General features: G+C 38.6%; 1 protein-coding gene across 6 annotated transcripts in view; it reads right to left on the bottom strand.

The window, feature by feature from the left end:
* The window catches only part of LOC145453295 (uncharacterized), a 134,444-nt gene that overhangs the window by 105,144 nt on the left and 7,642 nt on the right, over positions 1-21,658 (bottom strand). For all 6 annotated transcript variants that reach the window (XR_013919700.1, XR_013919699.1, XM_080331278.1 and 3 more), the window contains exon 6: positions 20,684-20,771. Coding sequence is in view for 4 of the 6 variants with exons in the window: in XM_080331278.1 (XP_080187404.1) it covers positions 20,684-20,771 (88 nt within the window). In the remaining 2 variants the exon portion in view is untranslated. The remainder of the gene's footprint in view (positions 1-20,683; positions 20,772-21,658) is intronic.

The raw sequence follows: 21,658 nt of genomic DNA, 5'->3' as shown, positions 1-21,658 counted from the left end.
GTAGTCTTGGTCCTGGCGGAAGCAAACTTCTCTGCGATGTTGGAATCGAGGGATATTTCTTTGGACAATTGCGATGAGCAATCGTTGTAGAGGAATCGTGGTGATGAGGTCGTTGGTGTTGATCCACTTGTGAAAAATTGTTCATCGACTGGCTCAAATCAATAATTATGACAAACTTGTGTTTTGGGGTATCAATCCTGTGGCCTCCAGGTTAATGGCACAATTGCAGATATTGCAATGTGCGAAACACTCGCCCTTAAAGCTTCATTTGATACTTTGAATTTTCTCTCATAATCATCACGAAAAACGTTATTACGCCTGCTTTAAACTAATTTTAACTAAACAGATTTAACCTTATTTATAGCTGAGACTATATGTGCAATATAATTTGGATAAATTTATCAATGAATTATAGCTTAAGTACTTTTTAACCCAAGTGTCGACTGCACTGCGCTTTTTTCCAGTACGCACTAAATGCTGCCTTCCCCACAGCTTATTCTGCTGACTAGACGGCAGAAACCTGGTGGTGCTGCTGTTTACTACTAAAATGACGTCCGCTGCGATAGCTTGGTACAGCAGAAATCACTATACCACTCACTGCCCTAGCTATCTCACCACTTAGAAGTCGAATCATGTGATCTCGTGATCCTGTGATTTGATTTCAGTTACCTATTATCCAGGGAGCTATAAAGCAGCAATGGAGATGCTGGCCAAGGATTTGGCAATAAAGTGGAGCCAGACATTAGCTATAGTAACATACTATAAGTGCTGTGGTGACGCGATGCTTCTGTCCGGAACAATAAGCTACGAACTTATTGAAATATTGGATGTAGGGGAGATGTGGTACCGATGGATCACTGGGACCGAAAATACTTTGAAAATTCTCTATGATAATTCCATGATTACACTCCGTAAACTTGTCTACAATTGCATGCTGGCAAAATCTTTCCTCACATACAAAAGAATTCGACGTGCGCGAGCAATGGGGTCTCTCACATATGATTTTTGTTCTAGGGGGTGTAAACTAAATTTAGATCGACATATACATTTTTCTTTGTAACCGTCAACACGAACAAACCAGCAATCATTTTTATTGTGAAGTGTAGGGCTTGTATCAGGCTATATAATGGCACCTATTATTTTTTCAGTACTTTCCTTGAGTGGACTTTTTTCGATTCATGTATAAAATTCGTAGGGTGGGGACCGATGATACAATAGCCAAATCAAGCAAAATAATCAAGCATACTAATCATGAAACAAATGAAACATGTCTACGTACAGAAAATCTTTATGTAATAATTGTATATGATGTTTTATCGCTAAAACGAGGTATTTGGAAGTCACACTGTAGATTTTCGGACAATATGTATGTACCCTCAAATTTATAAGCCCGAGCCTAAATCGAAACGTGCACTGAAAAAAAAAAGATTACCTCGATTTACCGCGAAATTTCTGGAAGCAGGGTGGCCAGCCACTTGGCAGTAATCTAACATTACCATCACTCAATGTAAATCTAACTTACACCCGTCCGGTAATCTAACTTTACACGCCGGACTGTAATGTTACAGTCACCTCTGGTACATTCAATCTACATTCTCTTCTGTACATTACCGCCTTACCTACCTACAACCCTACATGCTGTCCTTGTAAATCAGATTACATGCCAGCTTGTAAATTCACGTAGCCTACATCCATACCTATCCAAAGCAATGCGATGTCATAATACCGCAAAGGTTTCCTCACGCTCTCAAGACGACATTGGGACAACTGTATATTCATTCATGATTCACGATGAAAAAGTATTGCTGCTGGAGGTCTAATTCTTGTTTAGGAGGCATGCAAATATAGCAGGAGTGGTCACAAGAAAAGGTGAATTAATTCCACCGCCGGATAAACTTCCAATTGTTTCTTTTTCTCGTCTTCATTCCTTCTGTGTGACTAGTATCTTGCAGTTCCACTAAAAATAATTCATGCGTAAGTCGCTATACTAAGCTAAGTTGCTAACCTAGACATGACTTATAAAGACTAATAGGCTAACAAAATAGAACAAGTTTTGAAGTACCGGTACTGGTACATTGTGAGTTGACGACTCCTCATTTGACATGATATGGCAGAGATTCATGACTTAAATGATCAATGTATAGAAAGAAAAGGTGCCTCATTTGATGCGGCATGTGAGCCAAACATATTCGAGCAGTGGATGAAAACACATCTAAGCTATGACCCGATAAATATCAATAACAAGCTAACAGTTTCAACTACTCCGCGGCAGAGTATGTGGTGTCGCAGGTCATTATACAAGTCGACTAATATCCCAAAATAGAACAGAGAATGGGGCGACTGAAATATTTAAATCATGAAACCACAGTCATCCAGATGGTGTGCACAGTCGTAGATATTCACGGTAACCAATACTATACCGTACTGTACCTTTTACGGTGCGCATCCCATTCATCAGTCCTGGGAATCTTCAACAAAAGTCTCTACTTTCTTCAATCACAGGTCACAAGCTTTGCACCGTCAGCCTTTGCATGCTCAAAGCTCAATATTAATGATCGACCAGTCGGCTCGACACGCAGACGACTTTGAAATAAGTGATATTCATCCGCTCACATATCCCACCAATAATATTTACTGTCCGCGTTATAATGTTTAATATAGGTTGGTTTTTCATACAGAAACATCTATCAACACATATAGTCCCTTTCTTTCGCATCTAATTTCGTATATATTGATATTTATTCCTCCATGTGTGGTTCCCTACTTACTTGTACCTAACCGGACGCTGCTTGTGATGTCACAGTTGCACGTTGGTTGTTTACTACGAATCTCAGAAAAACCTGCAACGCGTAACCTAAGGTAACTTATTATAGGTCGCCGTGTCCGCCATTAAGAAATAGTCAACTGAGCCTGCTGTGCTGATATTTCTAGTTTCTGGAAATGGTGATATATCCTAAACTGATTTTTGTAACTCATCAGCCCTATCTGTGACAACAAATCTAGCCGCCGAGACCGACCGTGTAGCCATAGCCTTATAATATAATGTCTTATGGTGTAACCACATTGTCAGCTGTTTCTTGCACCCAACTATGCACTGTACCGAAATTGGCACTAGGGTCAACCAGTTCCGTGTGACCTAACCCTGTCTCGCGAACGAGGTTGAATCAGGTCAATTCGCAACGACAATGACATCACAGTGACATGCACTTCCACGTATACATTGGCTGCTGGGGCTTGGAAGCTAATCAATTTTGCCATTAGCTTGGTAAAATGCCGTAGCGAGTAACTGTCAGTAACCTTGCGAAGAAATTCTGGTAACTTGACTTAGCAGCTAAATGAATTTAATATTACATATCAAAATGTAAAATGACAAGCTACACGCTGCTATTGGCTGCGACCGGTAATACGTTGTAAAATTTACAAAAATTTGTTTGTAAATCTACCAGATTTTTTTGTGTGTGATTTTATGACAACATTTGAGTTAATATTTATTCTATTTTTTGACAGTTGCGACCAAACATTCTTCTTTGGCTTGCTGTAGCTTAGATTATAATAATGAGCAAGAAAAGTGGTCACATTTGAGTTTTTACGGTATATGTGTCATAGGTCCCCGGGTCGTGTGTCATTGGACCCACCGGGTGGGGACCGATGACACGTTCGAGCAACAAATTTTGAACGCCCATAAATATTTTTTGACAAGACGAATATTCATGTATATGTGCGCGATAGGTATAGCTTGTATCAAAGTGCTGAGCCAGCAAAAGATCTGCTGTTTTCGGCTGAACATTTCAGGGCCAGCGATCATTTTCCGATTTTTCAACCATCGGTACCACATCTCCCCTACATATTGTTTTGCCGGGGTAATGTAAAGGTTATATGGCGGGGCTGTGTAGTTAATGATCAATTGGAATATATATTAATGATTCTTCTTAAAACAAAATCGTTTCTTGTACGATGTTCCCTTGTAAGTAATTTAGTGCAGTCTCGAAAGGTTCCAGTAATAGTCTGCGGTAATACGTTCATGTGATCTACCCTGATATCTTTCTTTTTTGTATTAATTTCTTGCTGGAAACTTTCCCCTTGCTCTTCACTTTAATCACCAAGATGACCAGGAGATATATCAAGATAAATGGACAGGAATTGAACTTTAATGCTTGCGTTTGCTTTAAGTTTCACATATGCAGATACCAATTTTCGGACAAACTGTTTGTCGTTGGGTGCTTTATGATATTTCAAAAAAGTATATTTACCACATGCTAGAAGTAATTCCAAGGAGTGGTACCAGGAAAGTGATATTTGAAATCAGCAACCTTGAAAACTGAAGAAACAACACCTCGATGTCTTGCCAAAACAATCTATCATTTTGTTGGCCACAGGGTGGAGTGAAAATGACTTTTTTTTCAAATCGGAAAAAGGGGTTCCTCAATCCTGACAAATAACCTAAAACTTCAATGAAAAGTGACTTCTGATGATTACCCCCATTTTTCAGCCGGCAACTCCCCAATTTCTGCGCGTGGGGGGGTACAATGGCCCATCTCGGCAACCGCTGGTCGTAGAGTCATGATATATAGCTCAAAATCTGCGGAAACATCATGTTTCCATCTGTCTTAAAAAGAAAGGTTTCTCTATTGTGAACACAAAATGAGTTATAGCAAAAAAACAATATATACGCACATTTTTGTTGAAATTCAGCATTTATTCTGACGAATTGTGATCTGTCATCAGTTTTTTTTTAAAGGAAAAGTAACACACTGACAATACCGAATATTGAGCCCATAATACAAATATATTCACAACACAGACCTTTTAAAATCGGTTCAAAACATCATAATGAAGCACTCACATTCAACGACTTATTGAAAATGCATTTTTCAGTCCAATCTTTTCACCTGTTTACGAGACTTGATTTTTTGGCGAATGAGGCCATCTCGTCTTTCAAATCCTGAAACTTGTGCTGATGCTTCTGTTACGAGCTTTACATGTCGTTCCACTGTTTGATTGTGGCATGGATGAAACAAAATCAGATGCTGCTCGTGTGGCATGGATGAAACAAAATCAGATGCTTCTCGCGGCATTCTTCCAACTATGCATCAGTTAAGTGCTCAATCGCTGGGGGAAGTTGTTGATAAGGTTCAATTTCAACCAACTCGTGGTATGCCTTTGATTCCAAGTTCAACTTTGGAACACAGAATAAACTAATAGGACCGTAGATCAATTGGTTGGAACTGCTATGACTTTCATTGTCCATAAGTGAATTTTCTTCAGCGGCATGTTTTCGAATCGCAAGCACCTTGGTCACACCCTTATTTCGTATGTCTTCATTATCATCTGCCAGCATTGCAATCATAATATTTTCGGGGAGTGCGAAATAACCGTTTCTTATCACCACATTCAAAGCAATTTCCCGTTTTGGTCAGAGAAATACAAAACCCGGTGAATCAAGTTGAAGAAGTTTCTGGATCCAGGTGTTATCTGTTTGTTTAGCTTGATCTCAAACCGAGTCGGAAAATATACTTCAAGGCCACAACGAACCAGAATCTTCAGGTTCAAAGGAGTTTCATCAACTGTCACATAATACCGTAAAACTCAGCATCCCAAAGTTAGCCATCTTGAATGCACAACTGGTCCAACCTCCAAATAAGCGAGATCATCATCAACGTTTCCTTGAATAATTGCTCAGCACATTTTATAAGCATATAACTGTTCCGTACTTAAGTCATTCACAACTTCGGATGGGAGCTTTGGAATGGCCAAAAGTGGTGGCGAGAGCTTTTTGAATTGAGTAACTGGCCAACAAGATACACTTCCATGTAGTTTTTTTTCAATTGGATCGGAAAATGTATCTGGGCCACTTGTAACACAATCGAGACCTCCGAACACATGTCGCAAAGGCAATTCATTAGCATGAAGCAGACATACTATACATTGAAGTGACTTATTCAGCAACTCTCCCAGGCTTCTAATGCATCCATTATGTTTTCCTGTCTTTGATGCAGTGCCATCAGTACCGACAACTGCCACTTTATCTTTCAATTCTGTATCTTTTATTGCATTGAATAGATGTTGAGCTATGATTATGCCCTTTCCATCTTCAGGAGAAAGGTGGGTGAGGTAATAACTCCCCCTCTCGCCAACTACAGTATAGTGTTCTTTCAATTGAAGAGATCTGTAGTACTTCTCGTTTGAGCCGTGCATAACCATTTGTGTGGCATCTTTACGTCCATCAAAGTATATATCATCCACCATACTGAAATTTTGTCGCTCTTCTTGCCGTAGTGCCTCTCTGCATCTGTCACGTTCTCTTCGTAACTTGCCTCTGATTTTGTTTCATCCATGCCACAATCAAACAGTGGAACGACATGTACAGCTCGTAACAGAAGCATCAGCACAAGTTTCAGGATTTGAAAGACGAGATGGCCTCATTCGCCAAGAAATTAAGTCTCGTAAACTGATGAAAAGATTGGACTAAAAAATGCATTTTTAATAAGTCGTTGAATGTGAGTGCTTCATTATGATGTTTTGAACCGATTTTAAAAGGACTGTGTTGTGAAAATATTTGTATCATGGGCCCAATATTCGGTATTGTCAGTGTGTTACTTTTTTTTTCAAAAAAACTGATGACAGATCACAATTCGTCAGAATATATGCTGAATTTCAACAAAAATGTGCGTATATATTGTTTTTTGGCTATAACTCATTTTGTGTTCAAAATAGAGAAAACTTTCTTCTTAAGACAGATAGAAACATGATGTTTCCGCAGATTTTGAGTTATATATCATGACTCTACGACCAGCGGTTGCCGAGATGCGCCATTTTACCCCCCCCCCCCCCACGCGCAGAAATCGGGGGGTTACCGGCTGGAAAATAGGGGTAATCCCCCGACGTCAGTTTTTATTGAAGTTTTAGGTCATTTGTCAGGATTGAGGAACCCCCTTTTTCGATTTGAAAAAAAAGTCATTTTCACCCCAGTAGTTATATAGATCGGTCGTGACCTGCCATTGTGGCTTATGGGCCCGCTGACACGGTGCCTCGAAACTCGTGGTGGCACATCGTACTTTTGGACCCCCCCTCTCGGTCGCACATCGTAATGCGTTCTTATGGGTGCGCTCACACATCGTACTTTCTGGTATAGGCATCTGTCGCATATCGTATTGAAAACTCGTGTTGGCACATCGTACTTTTAGGTATAGGCATCTGTCGCACGTCGTACTTTCGCATGTCATGTTTCGCGTATAGGCAGTGGTGGTGATTCGCCATGTGTTCTTATGGGTGCGTCGGCATATCGTACTTTCGGGTATAGGCATCTCTCGACTGGTGTTGAATATGTATCAAGTAAATAGTCACGTGATTGACTCTTAGTTAATGTGTATACCTCAAATTATTATATATGTCCGATTCGAGTTAATCCCAACGTTTGCGGTGAGTGCGACTTTAATATATCGTTATTCTTATGGGCGCGGCGATGATTCGTACTTTCGTTGATAGAATGCTAGCGGCATGTCGTACTTTCACCAAAAAGGGCGTGAAATAGTTTGCTAAATCTAGGAATCAGTCGCTTGGTAATGTTTTGGTAATTAGTTTACCACAAAACCGGCGTAGACGGCGATTCGAATACCAACAATAACCGCGTTCACAGACTAACACTCCAAAAAGGTGTGAAATATTGGTAAAATCCCGCGATCGCTCACAAGATAATACCTAAGACATAACCATCGCTCGCGACTCGCTGTTACATACATGCCGATCGTTGACAATGTAATATTTTGGTAATTAGTTTACCACAGAGCCCGCGTAGACGGCAATACCAACAATAGCCGCGTTCACAAACTAACACTTCAAAAAGGTGTGAAATAGGTTGCAAATCCCACGATCACTCACGAGATAACACCTAAGATATAGCCATCCCTCACAACTTGTTGTTACATACATTCCAATCGCCACAATGTAATATTTTGATAATCGGTATGTCACAGGAACTGGATTTCACTGGTAAAATTTAATAAGTAACGAATAACAGAACCGTCGCAGACGATGATTCGAATACCGACAAATTCGTACTTATTTCTGATCCCACCCTAATCCTTTGCGAAGTTGACGCTTATTCGAAAAGGTGTGAAATAATTGTAAAACCCTACGTCGCTGACAGGATAATGCATCAGACATAGCGATCTAGTTATAGCACGGGTCGGAATCCATTCGGGTTCTATAGGTAAATTGAGATAATCCGAAACCGAATATTTTGACTTTGGCGTAGTGTGAATTGAAATAGGATTGACTAACAAGACTACCAAATTTCAACCCGGTCATATTTAGAAATTATACGCATATTGATTTGAAACAAGTAATGAAACCTTACAACTCTATTCACGATCTGGCTTTCTGTTTGTGAAAGAGACATTTTAACATCTTACCATACTCAAAAGAATTATTCATAATATCAACCGGTGTTAAAAATATAGTTTTCACTTACTTGATTATACCACTACAACTCGCAAACTTGAATTAATTCATCCTGGTTGTATTCATATGACCGATAATTTTTATTCAACTGTAAAGGCCGTTACTACACTGCAAGACAAGGTATTTACTAATCGGTACATATACGACTTGACATAACCTATTACATTTTGAGTATACGAGATTTGAATGTCTGAAGAATAACTGAGAATTAAATGATCACGAGTGAATCCGTATATTACAGCGTAAAAGATGTTGGAATGTCAGCAACTCTGTACGGTCATAGTTACTACCACTAATTTACCCGGCCAACTCGTCATGATCATTCCTGAAATATACACAAACATGACCACTGCCTAGAGTTAACCACAAAATAGCATCGAGTTTTAAATCCAGTTGTAGCTTACGTATTATTTGAATGCGGGGTATGTTTTGTTATAATTGGGTGTACGGATAAAGTATTAGGTCTCGACATTTTAACATTATGCCATACTCAGTCAATCAGGAAAACATTGGCAAGTAAATCCGTTTGTAACTTACCCGACCAACTCCAGCAGTCAGCCAAGCATACACGAGTCCATACAATCACTAAAACCTAAAATCCATAACAAGCTCGGTTGTATTCATATCCCAACGCATCTTTTTTATTCAACTTGAAAAGTCGTTACTATTCTTTAAGATAGAGGAATTACTACGCGGTATATTCTCCAAGACAAACTAATTATTACTCGGTATATTTTGTAAGACAAAAGTAATTACTCTTCGGTACAGGGGACTTGAGTTTAACATAATATGTTTGAGTATACGAGATTTGAAAGGTCGAGCAATCTAGTTAAGAATTCATTTCTTACACGATCAAACGCCGGTGCTACATTGAAAGTTATCATGTTGTAAACATCCTTATTGACAAATTGATTTGCCATATGTAATAGTTGATCATGACTTGATTATTAAATTATTCGCGTTAATTAGACCCGGTGTTGTGGTAAAGGTTATGACAACAACAAACTTTTCACTACCGTGGTTATTAACATATTGATTTGTAAAACTATACTTGTCTGAAATATTCTTGATTTGAAAGATATTCCGTGTTGGTACAAATCACTCTGCGTATTACGGATATCAGAAAATATTTTTACAAATGTAGTTGTTTCCACTAACCAAGACTAAAGATGAAACAACAATTTCCTTTGTTGAACAATAACCGGTACAATACTTGATCATCGTAATCTGCGGTGAGAATTGAAACACTTTCGTGCATTACTCGGTGTCAAGATATCGCACTAGGTGAATTGTCATACCACCGCTTGATTAATGCTTAATCCGTTCGCACCATATCACATACTTTGATCATTACAAAAGTAAATTGGAATATGTTTGCTAGATGCATTCAGTTAGAAATGTCTGATACACAACAATCGTAATATCAACGAAGTACTTGCTACACTGTAATTCACTTAACGTGTTTTGCATTGTTGTTCATTTGTAGTATTGATTGTTTTTGAACCCCCAAATAATAATTCCCGACATGAAACCAAACCGCTGAAAGTCGTTACCATCACAACGAAACAATTTGTACGATGTTTGCCAAATGTATCCTATATAGTTAGGTGTACTAGAATTATTTGTCTAACACATACAGCGACAATGCAATCGAAAATTTTTCCGTTGTCATTCGCTAAAGTAAATGTCATCACAATAATCTGTCACTAAAAGACGTTACTTGTATGTGATTGAATCCCTAACAATTAACCCACTAAACCGAACTCCAAAGAAATTTTACTCACTCGACGGATATGAAACAGCGTCGCTTAATCGGTCTACATCGTTTTTCTAAAGGTAAATCATATCCATCCAATAGAAAACAATTTTCACTAGCTTGGTAATGAAACCGAAGTCTTCATTCAATATTTTGTTTGTGTCAAATACTTTGCAATAAACACACTGAAGTGGTTGAGCTTTACATCATCAGACTGTAATCCGTAAATCAAGCTTACATCCGATTTGTAACTGTATTGTTTACCTAACCGAGTTGTATGCACAGTTTGATATTTTTGTCATTTAGTGATTGTTGAACATACCACTTCGAAATACTGCGTTGATCTTAATTTCCATCATCGTGATAATCGAAGTACATTTCTTTCGAATTCGTAACAACCGGCGTTTCTATGACATGCTAAATTTTTGACAAGTTATGCTTAGAAGATTGGTTACATATCGCTTAATGTAAATGTAAACACAACCGTCTTTCAACATCGCAAAGACATCGATACAAAGTATACAATCAAACGCAACAAGTTTTACTTTTGTAGGTTGTGTATGGTTATACTGCATAACTCATTTCTTACCAAAGCCATATGAAATATATTCATGTTACACAAAAATATTCACTCATGCTACAAACCTGTACAATGATTGGTGGTGCTTTCAAACTGTTTCGATACCTCAAGAACTTTATTGTCTGAATGGTTGTTCATGTATCATAATAATCAAGTAATTCAACACAGAACTAGTATTAACAGAAACACCAAAGTTGTTTACACAAAAGTTTGTATGTGTACAGTATACGAATACCATGTGTAAGTCCAGCACAATTGTGGGCGAGTTTAGTTAACACAATTTACGACACCGAGGTCGCCTCATCTTTCGTAAGACAACAAACCAACCAAGGCTTCAGGATATTTCCATGTCATAGCAATAAATCAGCTACTCCAATAACAGAGTACAAATGTTTTCTAGTTACGGTGCTTACATTTTACACACAAATCAATCTACTTTGCTAACGACAAGTGCTGAGTCATCACATGATTGTCCTCACAACAATACAACTAAAATATACTATCATACAAAGCGGTCGTTATAGTTTGCACACCAACGTTACATCGTACAAGTAACAAGTCTCGAGGATTGAGTTATTGAAAAAACGTTAAAGTGTTTCTACGTCAAGTCGTTATGTTGACGAAAGCGTATATTGTAATATCATGATCGATTTGCATTCGTTGGTCACAAACTGTTACTACTCTATATAATTATTTTTCACTCAAACACAAAAGCACACTTGTCACCATTCGTTTTCATCAAGCACGAGTTCAAGAAACTTACTTACTACGACATGAATTGTTATTTTTATGTTGTGTAAATAGGTAATAATTTTAGTAACACTATATCAATGTCATCGAGTTGTGCGAAAGATTTACATGTGGTGTTAATCGAAGCATACAGCATGGTCGAATGTAGAGTCTTCTCTATTGTACAGTAAGCCGGTAATCGAAATGCATGAATTAACATTTGAACAACGATCTTGTTTCGTCCTACCAAAAATAGTTTTACTGTCGCGATACTCTGCACAAGACGTGTCAATCCTTTTCACATTCGTAATAGTATACCAACGGATACCGGCGACAACGTTTAACAATACCAACGACACTAAACACACGATACCTACCAAAGTAAAATTTCCATTTTCACCTGGAGGTCAACCGTTACCTGAGTAAAATTACCATTGTCCTTTGGAGATTTATCGTTTACTCAGAGTAACAATACATTTTCACTTGGGGGTCTATCGTTTCCCAGAGTAACAAACCCCTTTTCCCTTGGAAATCTATTTTGTCCCTGGGCAACAAACCCCCTTTCCTTTGGAAATCTATTTTTTTCCCTGGTAACAAGCCTTTTTCACTTGGAAATATATTTTTTCTCTGGGTAACAAACCTTTTTCACTTGGAAATATATTTTTGACCTGAACAACAAACCTTTTTCACTTGGAAATATATTTTTTCCCTGAGCAACAAACCATTTTCACATGGAAATATATTTTTTCTCTGGGTAACAAACCTTTTTCACTTGGAAATATATTTTTTCCCTGAACAGCAAACCTTTTTCACTTGGAAATATATTTTTCCCTGAGCAACAAACCATTTTCACTTGGTGGGTCGTCGTTTACTTGAGTAAAAATATCATTTTCCTTTGGAGATCTGGCGTTTACCCAGTGTAACAATACATTTATGGAACGTTACGCGTAGTCCCATAATTACTCGTGGATATAGTCAGGTAACGACAACGTTTTCTCAGTGGTCTGCGTGGGTGCACCGTTTCAATACGTAGCTGGATCAACTAGACCAAAAGTTTCCAACCGCGTTTTATAACGACCTGTAGAATTACGAGATAGCACCCTCTTGCGGTGTGATTAACACGAAATCAACCTTTAACACGAAATAAGCCTTCGACTCGCAGAGTCACACCTTGGATTACATTATCTAATCGTATTCGAACTCGAGATTCACACACACACACAGAGTCTCTGTTTACGATTTCAATCCGGAGTCACTGCTCACGATATTTAGCTGGAGTCGTTATGTGGGAGTAGCGACATCCGACATATTCATCGCGTGAAAGATTGATAACGATGGTAATCGCCAAATACATAAAACCAGGTGAAACACTGCGGTCTCAGCGAAAAAGTTAGCAGGTTATGACCAACGATACGCAGGGGTTGAGCGAGTTACGCAACCCGATTATGTCGAGGTCTGGATCACGATGCAAGTCTACATGAGAATCCGAACAATCTTACAAAATCAAGGTGTGAACCCGTGAAAGGATTCTACTCGTGTGAGATTCATTTTTCACAAGTTGGGTGGAGCCGGTTCATACTAAGATCGTGTTACGTCCAAATATGGCTGCTTGTCTGTCCCCAAGTCCTCTATGCCCACATTGAATGTACAGAGTCGTCGCATGATGATACTTGAGAACATGAATTTGTTTTCCATGATGTTTGTACACCGATACATTGTATGTACACCTCGTTTACGCGAATACTTGGTATGTATGAACAATCGTTACGTACTTGGTGTGATGGTGTATGCATTGGTATTTTTCATGGAGACAAAACACGGTCTGTAACATGCTTACTTGAATATTGGTCGTTGGTTCATGAGTGAATATCCGGATCCGACCCACACACTTTCTCATATTAGTGATCCGGTTTCAGCTGACTGGAGCGACATGTATTGACCAGTAAAGACACAATATAGTAAACAGACCTGAGGAAACCCGCAAGTAACCCGGAGTTGTTAGCGCGATGGGGGAACATAAATTCATCCGTTTTCCGAACATCATTATCCGTGTACCACCCAGTTACCAAAGTCGAGGAGGTGTTTTATTCAGACATTTTGACTCTGGAAAATCCAAAGCGCGAACCCGGACATCGCAGAACTGTCGAAGCCTATTGTCCAATTTTCCAAAACATGCATTTCGGTGTACAAGTGCATATTGTATGTGGTTAACCGGTGATATTGATGTGATACGACTGATGGGGGGTATACTCTGAAACCGATAGTCCGTGTATATTTCCGTCACTGTTCGTTGTAATCTATTTCACACTATCGTCAATACAACAAATACCAAATTGTCAGGTGTGTTTGTCAGATTTCAAAATGAAAATGGTTTTGTTACACTAGGAAAAGCTAGATGGCCAAGAGAAAATGTATTGTTACACTGGGTAAACGCCAGATCTCCAAAGGAAAATGATATTTTTACTCAGGTAAACGACGACCCACCAAGTGAAAATGGTTTGTTGCTCAGGGAAAAAATATATTTCCAAGTGAAAAAGGTTTGTTGTTCAGGGAAAAAATATATTTCCAAGTGAAAAAGGTTTGTTACCCAGAGAAAAAATATATTTCCAAGTGAAAATGGTTTGTTGCTCAGGGAAAAAATATATTTCCAAGTGAAAAAGGTTTGTTGTTCAGGGAAAAAATATATTTCCAAGTGAAAAAGGTTTGTTACCCAGAGAAAAAATATATTTCCAAGTGAAAAAGGCTTGTTACCAGGGAAAAAAATAGATTTCCAAAGGAAAGGGGGTTTGTTGCCCAGGGACAAAATAGATTTCCAAGGGAAAAGGGGTTTGTTACTCTGGGAAACGATAGACCCCCAAGTGAAAATGTATTGTTACTCTGAGTAAACGATAAATCTCCAAAGGACAATCGTAATTTTACTCAGGTAACGGTTGACCTCCAGATGAAAATGGAAATTTTACTTTGGTAGGTATCGTATGTTTAGTGTCGTTGGTATTGTTAAACGTTGTCGCCGGTATCCGTTGGTATACTATTACGAATGTGAAAAGGATTTACACGTCTTGTGCAGAGTATCGCGACAGTAAAATTATTTTTGGTAGGACGAAACAAGATCGTTGTTCAAATGTTAATTCATGCATTTCGATTACCGGCTTACTGTACAATAGAGAAGACTCTACATTCGACCATGCTGTATGCTTCGATTAACACCACATGTAAATCTTTCGCACAACTCGATGACATTGATATAGTGTTACTAAAATTATTACCTATTTACACAACATAAAAATAACAATTCATGTCGTAGTAAGTAAGTTTCTTGAACTCGTGCTTGATGAAAACGAATGGTGACAAGTGTGCTTTTGTGTTTGAGTGAAAAATAATTATATAGAGTAGTAACAGTTTGTGACCAACGAATGCAAATCGATCATGATATTACAATATACGCTTTCGTCAACATAACGACTTGACGTAGAAACACTTTAACGTTTTTTCAATAACTCAATCCTCGAGACTTGTTACTTGTACGATGTAACGTTGGTGTGCAAACTATAACGACCGCTTTGTATGATAGTATATTTTAGTTGTATTGTTGTGAGGACAATCATGTGATGACTCAGCACTTGTCGTTAGCAAAGTAGATTGATTTGTGTGTAAAATGTAAGCACCGTAACTAGAAAACATTTGTACTCTGTTATTGGAGTAGCTGATTTATTGCTATGACATGGAAATATCCTGAAGCCTTGGTTGGTTTGTTGTCTTACGAAAGATGAGGCGACCTCGGTGTCGTAAATTGTGTTAACTAAACTCGCCCACAATTGTGCTGGACTTACACATGGTATTCGTATACTGTACACATACAAACTTTTGTGTAAACAACTTTGGTGTTTCTGTTAATACTAGTTCTGTGTTGAATTACTTGATTATTATGATACATGAACAACCATTCAGACAATAAAGTTCTTGAGGTATCGAAACAGTTTGAAAGCACCACCAATCATTGTACAGGTTTGTAGCATGAGTGAATATTTTTGTGTAACATGAATATATTTCATATGGCTTTGGTAAGAAATGAGTTATGCAGTATAGCCATACACAACCTACAAAAGTAAAACTTGTTGCGTTTGATTGTATACTTTGTATCGATGTCTTTGCGATGTTGAAAGACGGTTGTGTTTACATTTACATTAAGCGATATGTAACCAATCTTCTAAGCATAACTTGTCAAAAATTTAGCATGTCATAGAAACGCCGGTTGTTACGAATTCGAAAGAAATGTACTTCGATTATCACGATGATGGAAATTAAGATCAACGCAGTATTTCGAAGTGGTATGTTCAACAATCACTAAATGACAAAAATATCAAACTGTGCATACAACTCGGTTAGGTAAACAATACAGTTACAAATCGGATGTAAGCTTGATTTACGGATTACAGTCTGATGATGTAAAGCTCAACCACTTCAGTGTGTTTATTGCAAAGTATTTGACACAAACAAAATATTGAATGAAGACTTCGGTTTCATTACCAAGCTAGTGAAAATTGTTTTCTATTGGATGGATATGATTTACCTTTAGAAAAACGATGTAGACCGATTAAGCGACGCTGTTTCATATCCGTCGAGTGAGTAAAATTTCTTTGGAGTTCGGTTTAGTGGGTTAATTGTTAGGGATTCAATCACATACAAGTAACGTCTTTTAGTGACAGATTATTGTGATGACATTTACTTTAGCGAATGACAACGGAAAAATTTTCGATTGCATTGTCGCTGTATGTGTTAGACAAATAATTCTAGTACACCTAACTATATAGGATACATTTGGCAAACATCGTACAAATTGTTTCGTTGTGATGGTAACGACTTTCAGCGGTTTGGTTTCATGTCGGGAATTATTATTTGGGGGTTCAAAAACAATCAATACTACAAATGAACAACAATGCAAAACACGTTAAGTGAATTACAGTGTAGCAAGTACTTCGTTGATATTACGATTGTTGTGTATCAGACATTTCTAACTGAATGCATCTAGCAAACATATTCCAATTTACTTTTGTAATGATCAAAGTATGTGATATGGTGCGAACGGATTAAGCATTAATCAAGCGGTGGTATGACAATTCACCTAGTGCGATATCTTGACACCGAGTAATGCACGAAAGTGTTTCAATTCTCACCGCAGATTACGATGATCAAGTATTGTACCGGTTATTGTTCAACAAAGGAAATTGTTGTTTCATCTTTAGTCTTGGTTAGTGGAAACAACTACATTTGTAAAAATATTTTCTGATATCCGTAATACGCAGAGTGATTTGTACCAACACGGAATATCTTTCAAATCAAGAATATTTCAGACAAGTATAGTTTTACAAATCAATATGTTAATAACCACGGTAGTGAAAAGTTTGTTGTTGTCATAACCTTTACCACAACACCGGGTCTAATTAACGCGAATAATTTAATAATCAAGTCATGATCAACTATTACATATGGCAAATCAATTTGTCAATAAGGATGTTTACAACATGATAACTTTCAATGTAGCACCGGCGTTTGATCGTGTAAGAAATGAATTCTTAACTAGATTGCTCGACCTTTCAAATCTCGTATACTCAAACATATTATGTTAAACTCAAGTCCCCTGTACCGAAGAGTAATTACTTTTGTCTTACAAAATATACCGAGTAATAATTAGTTTGTCTTGGAGAATATACCGCGTAGTAATTCCTCTATCTTAAAGAATAGTAACGACTTTTCAAGTTGAATAAAAAAGATGCGTTGGGATATGAATACAACCGAGCTTGTTATGGATTTTAGGTTTTAGTGATTGTATGGACTCGTGTATGCTTGGCTGACTGCTGGAGTTGGTCGGGTAAGTTACAAACGGATTTACTTGCCAATGTTTTCCTGATTGACTGAGTATGGCATAATGTTAAAATGTCGAGACCTAATACTTTATCCGTACACCCAATTATAACAAAACATACCCCGCATTCAAATAATACGTAAGCTACAACTGGATTTAAAACTCGATGCTATTTTGTGGTTAACTCTAGGCAGTGGTCATGTTTGTGTATATTTCAGGAATGATCATGACGAGTTGGCCGGGTAAATTAGTGGTAGTAACTATGACCGTACAGAGTTGCTGACATTCCAACATCTTTTACGCTGTAATATACGGATTCACTCGTGATCATTTAATTCTCAGTTATTGTTCAGACATTCAAATCTCGTATACTCAAAATGTAATAGGTTATGTCAAGTCGTATATGTACCGATTAGTAAATACCTTGTCTTGCAGTGTAGTAACGGCCTTTACAGTTGAATAAAAATTATCGGTCATATGAATACAACCAGGATGAATTAATTCAAGTTTGCGAGTTGTAGTGGTATAATCAAGTAAGTGAAAACTATATTTTTAACACCGGTTGATATTATGAATAATTCTTTTGAGTATGGTAAGATGTTAAAATGTCTCTTTCACAAACAGAAAGCCAGATCGTGAATAGAGTTGTAAGGTTTCATTACTTGTTTCAAATCAATATGCGTATAATTTCTAAATATGACCGGGTTGAAATTTGGTAGTCTTGTTAGTCAATCCTATTTCAATTCACACTACGCCAAAGTCAAAATATTCGGTTTCGGATTATCTCAATTTACCTATAGAACCCGAATGGATTCCGACCCGTGCTATAACTAGATCGCTATGTCTGATGCATTATCCTGTCAGCGACGTAGGGTTTTACAATTATTTCACACCTTTTCGAATAAGCGTCAACTTCGCAAAGGATTAGGGTGGGATCAGAAATAAGTGAGAATTTGTCGGTATTCGAATCATCGTCTGCGACGGTTCTGTTATTCGTTACTTATTAAATTTTACCAGTGAAATCCAGTTCCTGTGACATACCGATTATCAAAATAATACATTGTGGCGATTGGAATGTATGTAACAAGAAGTTGTGAGGGATGGCTATGTCTTAGGTGTTATCTCGTGAGTGATCGTGGGATTTGCAACCTATTTCACACCTTTTTGAAGTGTTAGTTTGTGAACGCGGCTATTGTTGGTATTGCCGTCTACGCGGGCTCTGTGGTAAACTAATTACCAAAATATTACATTGTCAACGATCGGCATGTATGTAACAGCGAGTCGCGAGCGATGGTTATGTCTTAGGTATTATCTTGTGAGCGATCGCGGGATTTTACCAATATTTCACACCCTTTTGGAGTGTTAGTCTGTGAACGCGGTTATTGTTGGTATTCGAATCGCCGTCTACGCCGGTTTTGTGGTAAACTAATTACCAAAACATTACCAAGCGACTGATTCCTAGATTTAGCAAACTATTTCACGCCCTTTTTGGTGAAAGTACAACATGCCGCTAGCATTCTATCAACGAAAGTACGAATCATCGCCGCGCCCATAAGAATAACGATATATTAAAGTCGCACTCACCGCAAACGTTGGGATTAACTCGAATCGGACATATATAATAATTTGAGGTATACACATTAACTAAGAGTCAATCACGTGACTATTTACTTGATACATATTCAACACCAGTCGAGAGATGCCTATACCCGAAAGTACGATATGCCGACGCACCCATAAGAACACATGGCGAATCACCACCACTGCCTATACGCGAAACATGACATGCGAAAGTACGACGTGCGACAGATGCCTATACCTAAAAGTACGATGTGCCAACACGAGTTTTCAATACGATATGCGACAGATGCCTATACCAGAAAGTACGATGTGTGAGCGCACCCATAAGAACGCATTACGATGTGCGACCGAGAGGGGGGGTCCAAAAGTACGATGTGCCACCACGAGTTTCGAGGCACCGTGTCAGCGGGCCCATAAGCCACAATGGCAGGTCACGACCGATCTATATAACTACTCACCCCACCCTGGCCAGGCCAGTGTTATTAACTCTGTACTCAAATCCCCTGCATAGGCTCCTCCTCGCCACCTCATCGCGTAAGCGGTGTCTTACAAAAAGCCTAGAGGTGGGTGTTGCGGTCGCTGAACTGCCTATATGATTCTGTGTAAGCTGTCTTCCCTTCAACTCACAGCGCCGCAAAGTCCTATAAGTTTCCCGATGTAAATATACGCGATCTTGAAGTACGGTAGAAACAGTATATTGCTTGAAGTTCCAATTGATCGAATTTCCTTATATCCAAATTATAATACGACACAGTAGTAGCGTGAATAAGATATTGTCCCAACAAGATCGATAGATACAGTGGGGGAACGTCCGGTGGGCCAATTACTATTGACAAACTGTACTCTATCACAGCTATATCCAGAATATTCCCTTAGACCAGACCAGGCAGTATCGTCAAGCATACGCCATCTAGCGAATACAAGTGTGGCTCCTAAATTATTGAACCCCCCAAGATTAACATGAAATGCCCACAGTAACAGTGGGCCGTGCTATAAGTCGTCAGTTACGGAAATTAATGAACAATATCTGCCTGGTGTAAATGACCATAGTAGTCGACAAACACCATGAATACCACAAAACAAACAAACAAACAAATCCCCTGCAGATTGCAATATCTTGAATGATATCTTATACTCCGCATTTTACAGCCAACTTGACTTGAATTTGACTTGACGTGATCAGAGTAAAATTTTGTAAAGACTCGATGACTTGTGACGAGTATGCCATCAGGATGTGTGTCCAGGGAGCCACCGAGACTAACTGCGGGGACACCGGGAATGTAGGTAAAGAATCGCTGTTTTGATCCTTTCCTTTGCTTTCAACTTAATTCTGACAAAACAATGGATGCTTAGTAAAACCAGGCAGCACAGTCTTTCATGACTGAATGCACTCAAAAGTCACATCATCTTGTCGACAGCGACTTAGTCGATACGAGATAGATTAGTTTTTGATTTGAATTGAACCAGAAAATATCGCATCGAGTCAACCCCTGTGTTGGGTCAAGAGTGAACAAGTTGACCCGAGACTGACTCAAGACATTCCCCCCAACACTGCCTGAGGGGTTATTGTACCCAATTTTTGTAATATTTTATATTATAACATAGTGTCGATTCTCTGTTTCGTAACACCCATGTTGGCACAGCGCCCACGTGTCGAAAATCGCGATAAAATTATTCACGAAATGTTAGAAGAATCAGCCATTAGCTATATTACCTGCAATCTCTATGTCCATCGCAGAATTGATAACCTTCAATGCATGTATGCCCATCGTCACATTCAAACATGTGTTCCGGACATCCACCTGTTACAGTAACATTTAGATAAGAGGTCACCAACACGCGGCCCGCCAAGTCATATTCTGCGGCCCGCGACCTGACTTGAGATTTAGGAAGAAAGCTAAGAAAACCAATTTGAAATGCTGAAATTAACTACAGTTTCAACATGTTGTTGTTGTTTCAAAATAAGCTATTCTCTTGTGCCCAACATCACTATTCGTCATTATAGCTAAAACGGCTGTGGTGATGGCAACAGCATTCCATCGAGGGAGAATCAGCTGATGTGAATGGGCATTGGGCATATTGTCTTGACTTGCAACGGCCCAAACACTGCCAAGACCGAGACATAGAAAACGGCTTAGGGCAGTGGTTCCCAAACTGGGGAGCGCGCGCCCCTTGTGGGGGTGCGAAAGCATCTGAAGGGGAGGCGGAGATGCGCTCAAATGAAATATTTTTCGCGCTCTGCGCGGTTTACCTCTACTTCATAGTTATTGCTATGTGTATAGTCCGGAATTCATCTTATAGAATTATGTTATCAACAGCTAGCACCTTCCATGCCATCAAACTAGCCGTTGGGATTGCTAGCATTCTGGTTGCATTTTGTGATATAACGATTTTTCAGTATTATAAAGGGGTGTGTGTCTAAAAAAGTTTGAGGGCCACTGGCTTAGGGCTTCCCCACAAGATCACGCTTTACGTCGCGATGGTCTTTCAGCTAGTAACGAGTCTCGTTTGTCCTAATATCGATTCCTTAGTCGCTGAAAACCGTTTCCAGGCATCGTCCACAGCTCACAGTTCAAAATAAAATATAATTGGTGATAATGATTTTTTGTTGTATTTGCATTCCTTTAATAAAATATTTTTTTGTGGTCAAATATGGCCATTGCATATGTTAGATAGCTCACCGTTGTAC

This window comes from Botryllus schlosseri, chromosome 13 (assembly GCF_051294905.1).
Source record: "Botryllus schlosseri isolate E-star chromosome 13, Bs_hap1, whole genome shotgun sequence".
Taxonomy (NCBI): Eukaryota; Metazoa; Chordata; class Ascidiacea; order Stolidobranchia; family Styelidae; genus Botryllus; species Botryllus schlosseri.
Note: the sequence above shows the minus strand (reverse complement) of the source record. Positions and strands in the feature narration are given on the sequence as shown.